The sequence below is a fragment of the Dipodomys ordii genome, unplaced genomic scaffold (assembly GCF_000151885.1).
Source record: "Dipodomys ordii isolate 6190 unplaced genomic scaffold, Dord_2.0 Scaffold81, whole genome shotgun sequence".
Lineage (NCBI taxonomy): Eukaryota > Metazoa > Chordata > Mammalia > Rodentia > Heteromyidae > Dipodomys > Dipodomys ordii.
In genome coordinates, this window is record NW_012267297.1 from 3197624 (window position 1) to 3207944 (window position 10321).

Below are 10321 nucleotides of genomic sequence, written 5' to 3' on the forward strand. Positions count from 1 at the left end.
GGGAGGGAGGGAAGAGAGGGAGGGAGGGAGAGAGGGAAGGAAGGAAGGAAGGAGAGAGGGAGGGAGGGAGGGAGAAAGGGAAGAAGGAAGGAAGGAAGGGAGGGAGGGAGGGAAGGAAGGAAGAGAAAAAGATCAAATGATGATCTAGGCACCAGTGGCTCCCTCCTGTCATCCCAGCCCCTCAGGAGGCTGAGATCTGAGGATCGTGGTTCAAAGCCAGCCTGGGCAGGAAAGTCCGTGAGACTCTGATCTCCTATAAATCACCAGAAAACCGGAAGTGGCGCTGTGGCTCAAGTGGTAGAGCGCCAGCCTTGAACAAAAGAGCTCAGGGACAGCCCCTGGGCCCTGAGTTCAAGCCCCAGGACTGACAAAAGCTGGAACTGGAGGCATGGCTCAAATGGTCGAGTGCCAGCCATGAGCAAAGAAACCGAGTGAAAATAACAGGTCCTGGGTTCAAGCCCACATTGTGTGCTGGCACGCACACACACACACACACACACACACACACACTCACTCAATCAATCAATATCCATCGGTGCCCTGTATTACAGGAGCTCTGTAGAATTAATGCCCTGGGCTTCATTACACAGGAGAAGTTTAGGCTGGTGAATTAATTGGCCAATGCAGAGGAGACGCGTTCGCGTGGGTCTCCAGTGCTCGGCTGGCCGGTCACTTTTAGTTTACGACTCTAAGAACGGGGTAAGGCCATCGGAACACAGAGACGTGTCTAGATTCCCGTGTAAGCTTCCTAACTCTGCGGCTCGGGGTGCTTCCTTCCCTCCAGGACTCTTCTCTCTGAAGGCCTGGAAGGGGGGTGCAAATCCTACTTCTGGATTTATCTGATCCACTTTCCTAAACCCGGCCTCCCGTGGAAGGCCCCGAGATCCCTGAAATTCAGGGGACAAGACAACCAAACAGGCAACCTGAGGGGTCGTGGGTGGGCTTTAAAGCCTGGCTTCCATTTTCCACACACAGGAAGCCGTCCGAAGACCAGTTGCTTGAAGTGGACACCGTGGATTCGTACTCGTATCTGCGGGGACACAGGGGAAACGTTTCTTTAAGAGACACCGAGGGCCCCAGAGACATTATGGCTCTGGCTTTCCTTCAGCCTGGAGATCCTGCAAACATGACCCTCCCAGGCCGGGCACGGTGGCTCCCGCCTGTAATCCCAGCTACTCAGGAGGCTGAGATCTGAGGATGCAGGTTCAACATCAGCCCAGACAGACAAGTCGGAGAGACGTTTATTTCTAATTAACCAAAGGCCAGAGTAGAGCTGTGGCTCCAAGGTGAGCAGGTGAGACTCGAGAGAAAGAATGGAGCAAAAGCTCAAGACCCTGAGTTCAAGGCCCACTACTGACATTATGCACACTATATACAGATACGTGTATGTGTTTATGCATTTATATGCTTTCTATGACTAGACCTATTTATAACATAGGTGAGTTTTACATATATACATATGTTTTATGAAATATATTTATGTTTAATATATTGCATGTTATAAATACATGTTTTGGAAACAGATATGATGTGTTACTACGTGTTTAATACTATATAACCAATATATAATATATAAGTAAGATTTAATAATATATAATATATTATATAACATATACATAAATGTGCAAAATGGGCAAATACATATAAACATATATCAGTATATAAAAATATACTGACACAGATGTGTATATAGATGTATATATATTTATAGACATTTTTATATATGGATACATATGTAAAAATTATATATCCAGATATATATAAACATGTGTTCATATTTAAACATAAATTTATACATATCATATATAAATTTAAATATATGTTCATATATTTCCAGATATAGATAAGATATATAGTTATATATACAGCTACATATATATACAGATATATAAATATATACAAATATATATAACTACATATCTGTTACTATAATTAACATGAATTAATGTAATATATAATGTATTTAATAAATAAAAATGTTATTGTTATTAACATAAATTATGCTATATTTTTTAAAAATTTTTTTCAATTGTGGGACCTGAACTCAGGGCCTGGGCGCTGTCCCTCAGCTCTTCAGCTCAAGGCTGGTGCTCTACCACTTGAGCCACAGCACCACTTCCAGTTTTCCAGTGGTTCCTTGGAGATAAGAGTCTCACACGCTTTCCTGCCCAGGCTGGCTTTGAACCTTGATCCTCCGATTTCAGCCTCCTGAGTAGCTGGGATGACAGGCGGGAGACACCAGTGCCCAGCTTACAATATATTTAATATATGCAAATATATTTGTTACTGTTATGAATTAATATACTATATTTAATATATGTAAATATATCTGTTATAATTAATGTGAATTAATATATAATATATTTAATATATATAAATATATCTGTTACTGTCATGAACATGAATTAATACACTTTATTTAATATATGTAAATGTATCCTATAATTAACATGAGTTAATGTAATACATAATATATTAAACATATATAAATATGTCTGTGACTGTAATGAACATGAATTATATACTATATTTAACATATGTAAATGTATCCTATAATTATCATGAGTTAATGTAATATATATTTAACATATGTAAATATGTCTGTGACTGCAATGAACATGACTTAATAGACTATATTTAATACATAAATATAGCTGTTATTATAATTAACATGAATTAATATACTAGATAATATATTTACCATACGTAAATATATCTGTGATAACTAATGTAAATTAATGTAATAGATATTTAATATATGTAAATGTATCTGTTACTGTCCTGAACATGTAGTAATATATATTTAGTATATTAAATATATGTTACTGTCACGAACGTGAATTCATAGACGTCTGTGTGGTCAGGAAGACGAAGAATAGCCCGAGGCCCCATGAAAGTATAATTAAGAAGAGAAAAGGCAAACAGCCTCACAAAACAAAACATGCGATTCTCCGCAGGCCGAGGGCTCCGACAGCCACATCTCCCCATTCAGGGAAGACCGACAATGATTCCTCTGTGTGCTCCTGAGTTCTTCCAGAAGGAAAACAATCAAATAAGCATGAAAAATAAATGAGCAATTTGTCCAGGAGAGACTCAGTCGCTAGCCGGCAGGATGGATTGGTTGTTTGCTGCTGTTTCTCCAAGACCAAAAGGGCCAGAAGCCCAGGAGGCTGACATCCGGAGGATCACAGTTCACAAGCCAGTCTGTGAATCCAAGAAACTCAGCAAAAAAAAAGAATCAAGGCTGGAGGCGTGGCTCAAGTGGTAGAGCGCCAGCCATGAGCAGTAATCTAAGCAACTAGGAGGCCCTGACTTCAAACTTCGGTTAGCTACAAAGAGGAAAAAGGGAAATTGAGAGGTCTCTGTCTCCGAGAGAGTGGTTGTAAATGATAGCTGGGCTTTAATTGGCATTGTCTTGAAAAGAATAGGAAGTCCCAGTCAAATCCTTTGGCCTAGAAACTTCCATCTCTTTCAAAACACATCTGAAAAGATCCAGTGTGACTCACTGAAAACCCCTTTGGTATCCAGATACCAGTAAACAAAATGGCAGCAAAGCAATCTGAAAGGAAAGAATGAATGTCTACAAAAACAAAGAGACTGGTCGGCCAGGCGCCGGTGGCTCCCGCCTGTCATCCCAGCTACTCACGAGGCTGAGATCTGAGGATCCCGGTTCGAAGCCAGCCAGGGCAGGAAAGTCCATGAGACTCTGATCTCCAATGAACCACCAGAAAACCGGACGTGGCTCTGTGGCTCAAGCGGTAGAGCGCCCGCCTTGAGCTTGAAGAGCGCAGGGACAGCGCCCAGGCCCTGAGTTCAAATCCCACAAGCACAAACATAAAATAAGAATCTTACCACATCGTGTGTGTGTAAGAAATGACTAAATTGGCGGAACAAACCTGTCCACAGCCGTTGAAAATGTCCGCCGATCCAGCATGGAAGGAAAAATACGGATCGGTTCCAGATTTAAACAGGGTGTGTGAAGTTTTTAAGGCTTCGCTTTCCTACTTTCCAAGAAAGCCCTGATGGGGACGTGAACTTGCAGGGCCCCCACACTCTCCTCTGGCTGTTTTGTGTTTGTTTGTTTGTTTTTCCACTCAAAACTGGCGCTCTACTACTTGAGCCACACCTCCACTTCCGGCTTTTTGCTGATTCGTTGGAGATCAGAGTCTCGGGGTCAGGACTTTTCTCTCCCACTGGGGAGCTGGCTTCAAACCTGGATCCTCAGATCTCAGCTTCCCCAGTTTGAATTGGTTTTTCTCTAGAGACAGACATGAGAGATCAAAGAAACAGAAGATAGCAGTGGAGGAAAGCAGGCCAGAGTAATGGAAGGCAGCTGAGAGTCCAGCGAAGGCCGGACGCCCCCCAGTATCATAATGAGGGAAATTTCAAGGCCTTGACCTCAAAACAGGCCCACAGAGCCCCAGCGTGGCGCGTAGTTTGTGTAGACCAAGCCCTTCGGGGTGCAGGGGACGGTTATCTCTAGAACAAAGACCAACCACTCTCTCATCTGTCTGTGTTTTGCTGTTTATAATGTGAGCCAGTACTGACCGGGTCTTGAACTCAGGGCCTTTGTGTTCTGGCTTGGCTTCTTTGCTCCAGGCCCAGTGCTCTACCACTTGAAACCCTGGCTCTTCTGTCTGTACTGAGAAATCACTCACTCTCCAAAACAAGAAGAAAAGAAAAAGAGCCGGGTGTTGATGGCTCCCGCCTGGCATCCCAGCTTCTCAGGAGGCTGAGAGCTGAGGATCACAGTTTGAAACCAGCCTGGGCAGGAAAGTCCGTGAGACTCTGATCTCCAATGGATCACCAGCAAGCCAGAACTGGAGCTGTGGCTCAAGTGGTAGAGCACCAGTCTTGAGGGAAACAGCTCAGGGCCCTGAGTTCAAGCCTCACAACCAATTTAAGGAAGAAATCAAGAAAGCAAAGGGCGTGGGTTTTCTCTCCTGGGCAGAAGCTAGATCTAAAATCCATGGGGACAGGATGGGGGACAGGGGGCTGGATGTCACACACAGCCAGACCCGAGGGGGACGCTGGGAGGGAGCAGCCCCAAGGGCCAGGCCTGTGATCAGAGGAAAGAACAGCAATCCGACGGACTCGGGAAATGGACGCAAGAGGCCTGATTCTTCTCTGTGGTTTCTGTTTCTTTCTGTCTCCTGGGTGGGTTTCTCTGTCTCTGGGAGGGTGAGGGGGACACAGAAATGGGGGGACAGAGGGGGAAACTAAGGCAGCCGGGGTCCTCACTGGACACCAGGTGGAGAATGAACTCCACCACTCGTGGGTGGGGACGGGAGAGAAAATCTGGGGGGGGAGAGCGAGGGAAGGGGGGACAGGGTCCACAGAGCAATGCGCTCACGACCTGAATGATGTCACCGTCACCTCTCTGCAAGTCACCTTTATCATCACAGTAAAAATATATACATACAAAAATAACCCACAGAGTGTGTCCATCCAGGGTGAGTAGAAACAGGAGATACTCCTGGGGTGGGGGGTCCCCTGTCCCCCACTCTGTGTGTGCTGTGTTCCTGTGAGCACTTGAGCACACACAGGTCAGGCCCAGCCTGCTTCCCGGAAAGGGGAAAGCGAAACCGGACGTCGCCCCACTCACCGGTCCATGAGGAAGTGCGGGAGAGAGATCAGGAAACAGCCGAGGCCCATGACCACGCAGCCCACGCCGATCATCACGGGCCTGTGCAGCTTCGTCCCGAAGTAACTCACAAAGATGATCAGCAGCAGATTTCCTGCAGGGAAATCAGTAAACATCCATGGCAATCCAGTGTGTGTGTGTGTGTGTGTGTGTGTGTGTGTATCCTGAGACTTGAACTCAGGACCTGAGTGCTCTTCCTTGAACCCTTGGGCTCAAGGCTGGTGCTCTACCACTTGAACCACTGTTGGCTTTTGGGTGGTTCATCATCATCTTCATGACCAATGTCACTGGGTCCTTCACACGCTAAACATGCTATCGGCTCAGAAGTGTGTGAAATCCTGGTGCTTGGAATATTTGGTGCCATTTTTTTCATGCTGACAAGAGTTAAGTAAGGACAGGGCTCTCTTTTCGCTCTGGGAAGTGTTCACTGCTCGTGATCATCTAAACTCGGGCTGAGCTGCGTTCCCAGCACAGCGCCCAGAGCGACCTCAAGTCTTCCTGTGGTCACAATGACAACCAGACGAAGAACTGAATCAGTCATTAGTGTGGCTCAGTGGTACAGTGCTCGCCCAGCATGCATGAGGCCCTGGGTTCGACGCCCCAGTCCCACATACACAGAAAAAAGCTGGAAGGGGCGCTGTGGCTCAAGCGGTAGAGCACCAGCCTGAGCAAAAGCAGCTCAGGGACAGAATCCAGGCCTTGAGTTCAAGTCCTAGGACTGGCCCCAAAACCAAACACACAGCATACAACTTGGTGAGACTAAATGACTCCAACGATAAACATGAATAAAGCCAGACCAGCCCCACAGATGCAGCGGACGATAAGAAGGAGGTAATGCAGGTGTAAACCGTACCGATCTCGAAGCTTCCATTAATGAATCCGACCAGCGAGGTGGGGAGGTTGAACTGCCGCTCTATCTGTGTGAGCATGGAGTTCATGTACGACCCAGACAGCGTTTTGGAAATATAGGCCCATGTTAACGCCAACAGAAACATCTAGAGAGAAAAAAAGCCGTAGAAGAAAACCTATGTACCTATTATATGTACATTGTATAGAATAGATAAGATATTTTATATATGTATTACATATTATCTGTATTATGTTATACAAAATATATAAATTATAAATATAATACAAATATGGATTTGAATTGTATTTATAAATATAACACTTATAAATAGAATATGTATAATATAGAATATATTATAACATATATAATATATTACATACATTATATACTATATCGTATAATAGATAATATATTATATATACACGGTATATATACATATATAACACAATATATGTAAAATATCTATCCTAATATTGTTGCATACAGTATATATTAGTAGGTAGCATATGTAATATATAGTATTATGATGTATATGTATATATTACATATTATATGTATTATATTATATAAAATATATCAATTATAAATATACAAATATGGATTTGTATTGTATTTAAAAATATGAGACTTATAAATATAATATGTATAATATAGAATATATTATAACACATATAATATATTACATATATTATATAGTATATCATATAATAGATAATATATTGTATATACACTGTAGATATCCATATATAACACCATATATGTAAAATATCTATTCTAATATTGTTGCATACAGTATATATTAGTAGATAGTATATATAATCTATAGTATTATGATGAATATGTTATATATTACATTATAGTATATATCATATTATAATGTATACTGTATTATATGTGTATTTATAATATGTACAATAATATGCACTGTATGTTTTAGATGATGTACATTACATATACGTACGATTATGTACAGGATATACGACTCTGTATACTCTCCATCGGCCTGTCATATATAAAAATACTCATGTCTACCATGGTCCTAGGCTGCCTTCCGCACCCCGGAAGAGATGTTGGGAGCAATCTATGCTGTGTCTTCTTCCCTCCCTACACAGGATATCCAATGAGAATGTTCCAGAAGCTCAGCCTAGAACAGCTGGATGGATGCAGAACCCCGTACCAGATGCTGTAGCAACCATTCTGCATAGACGGACGCAGCCTGCTGGTTTTATTACCAACAGTAGTATCATATTTTCCTCCGAGAAGCGGGGCCCTGTCCCTGAGCATTTTTTTTAGGGGGGCAGAGTTCACTGGCGATCAGAGTCTCATAAACATTTCTGCCCAGGCTGGCTTCGAACCACAATCCTCACAGCTCAGCCTCCTGAGTAGCAGGCTTGGGCACAGAGTCCTCTTTTTAAGATGACCTGTGACACGAGTTCGAAGGGAAAGCCAGCTTTGGGCAGGTCGAGGACTGCGTGAAGTGTTTGCGTGGGGGACTCTGCTCGCCGGGCTGGCTGTACAGGCGGCATCCGTGGCCACGCTGCTCGGGTCGGAGCCCGTCTGGGGTACTGGATCCTTGCGCTCAGCAAGGCTTTTCTGTGCCGATGAATGAAGGGTTTTCTAGGAATGGGGGACCCCACACACGCATGGCTGTGTGACCCCAGAAAACCCTGCCACCATAGGGGCACACCCCCGAAACCTTCTGAGACAGCGCCTTCGTTTACGGCCTTCAAAGACGCTTGTGGTTCGAATCCTACTTAGAGATAATCTCAGGGTTTTGTGGGTTTTCTTTTGGGAGGGGGTCGGTCGTAAGACTTGAAGTCAGGGCACTGTCTCTGAGCTCTTTTGCTCAAGGCAAGTGCTCTTGGATGGATAGATGGATAGGTAGATAGACAGACAGACAGATGATAGATATAGATAGATAGATAGATAGATAGATAGATAGATAGATAGATAGATAGATAGATAGATAGATAGATAGATAGATAGATAGATAGATAGGATGATTGTATGGACAGATCAATGGATAGATAGATGAAAAGCTAGACAGATAGATAGATAGATAGATAGATAGATAGATAGATAGATAGATAGATAGATAGATAGATAGATAGATAGATAGATAGATAGATAGATAGATAGATGATAGATAGATAGGTGGGTGGGTGGATGGATTGATGGATGGATAGATAGATAGATAGATAGAGATGTGGATGGATGGATGGATGGATGGATGGGTGGGTGGATGGATGGGTGGATGGATGGAGAGAGATGGATGATTGTATGGACAGATCAATGGATAGATAGATGAAAAGCTAGACAGATGCATAGATGGATGTATTGGTGGATTGATAGATTGATAGGTAGATAGAGAGAGAGACAAACCGATAGATAGGTAGGTGGGTAGGTAGATAGATAAAGAGATAGATAGACACAGGTTGTTGGATGAGTGGGTGGGTGGATGGGTGGATGGATGGATGGATAAAGAGGTAGACAGATAGGTGGGTGGATGGATGGATTGATGGATGGATAGATAGATAGATAGATAGGTGGGTGGGTGGATGGATTGATGGATGGATAGATGATGGATAGATAGATGATAGATAGTTGGGTGGGTAGATGGATTGATGGATGGATAGATAGATAGATAGATAGATAGATAGATAGATAGATAGATAGATAGATAGATAGATAGATAGAGACATCATACCTTCACCTTCGAAAGACATCTGATTCTCGGAGCGTCCTTCCTTTCCTCTGTGTCCCCCATGTTGCTCCTCTGCGAATTCCAAGGTACTTGTGTCTCAAATCCTACTAGGTCTGAGTCCTAACCTTTAGAGAAAACAGACATCCGAGAAATTACTGACAAAACCACCAGCCATCATCAGCCCCCGGTCAAAAGCCTGGAATCTGAACCGAGTCCCTGGGATGTTGCTGTGTTACGGAAACACCTACCAAGTCTTGTGGTTGTTTTTTTGGTTTGGTTTGGTTTGTGCCAGTCCTGGGGCTTGAACTCAGGGCCTGGGCGCCGTCCCTGAGCTCTTTCACTCAAAGCTGGTGCTCTACCACTTGAGCCACAGCTCCACTTCTGGCTTTTCCTGAGCAGTTTATTGGAGATAAGAATCTCACCCGCTGGCTTTGGACCACGATCCTCAGATCTCAGCCTCCTGAGTCGCTGGGATGCTAGGCGTGAGCACCAGCGCCCAGCCCTACAATTGTGGGAAACAAAGCTGACTTTTATTATTTTTATTTGGTTTTGTAGCCCAGCCAAACAGAAACACAGCACTCCCTTCAGATAGACACAAACACGGCTGCTTTTAAGGACACAGAGAGTTTAGTCTAGGTTTGTTCAAAAAAGTAACGCTGTCTCCAGCACATCGACACAGGTTTTGCTCTTCCAATTCATTGTGTTTCCAGATCAGAGCCATGAAGAGCGAACCTACTTCCCAGAAACCCAGGGCCATGTGGAAACGAGCCTGGGTCATAAATAATAAATAGTCCGATGATCTGGGAAAGAATCTGACAATTCCAAGTTTTAACAGACACGAAGGTGGGAAGATGGACACAAATAGAGATCAGTACGAGCAAATAACTCATCCTTTATAATACTATATAATCCTAAATAGGTAGATACAGGTAGAAGAGGTACAGGATGCATGTGTTTTTTTTTTTTTTCCTGGAGAAATCTTAGTTTTGTATGCTGTATGAATAGATGAATTAAACACCTCAATTACACACACTAACCGCTAACCTCTTGTCAGAGATTTTATTTTGTATCTTGAAGGTGAAATCACGTTTGTACCAAAACAAAAACCATGTTAGTGGCATTT

General features: G+C 43.3%; 1 protein-coding gene across 1 annotated transcript in view; it reads right to left on the bottom strand.

Moving 5' to 3' along the window:
• The window catches only part of Slco1a2 (solute carrier organic anion transporter family, member 1A2), a 24752-nt gene extending 15491 nt beyond the window's left edge, over positions 1 to 9261 (bottom strand). Inside the window, exons 1-4 of the mRNA XM_013025059.1 lie at positions 9202 to 9261; positions 6498 to 6639; positions 5606 to 5738; positions 924 to 1030 (exon numbers count right to left, since the gene is read on the bottom strand). Of these exons, the coding sequence (XP_012880513.1) occupies positions 924 to 1030; positions 5606 to 5738; positions 6498 to 6639; positions 9202 to 9261 (442 nt within the window). The remainder of the gene's footprint in view (positions 1 to 923; positions 1031 to 5605; positions 5739 to 6497; positions 6640 to 9201) is intronic.
• Between the last annotated feature and the right edge of the window lie 1060 nt (positions 9262 to 10321).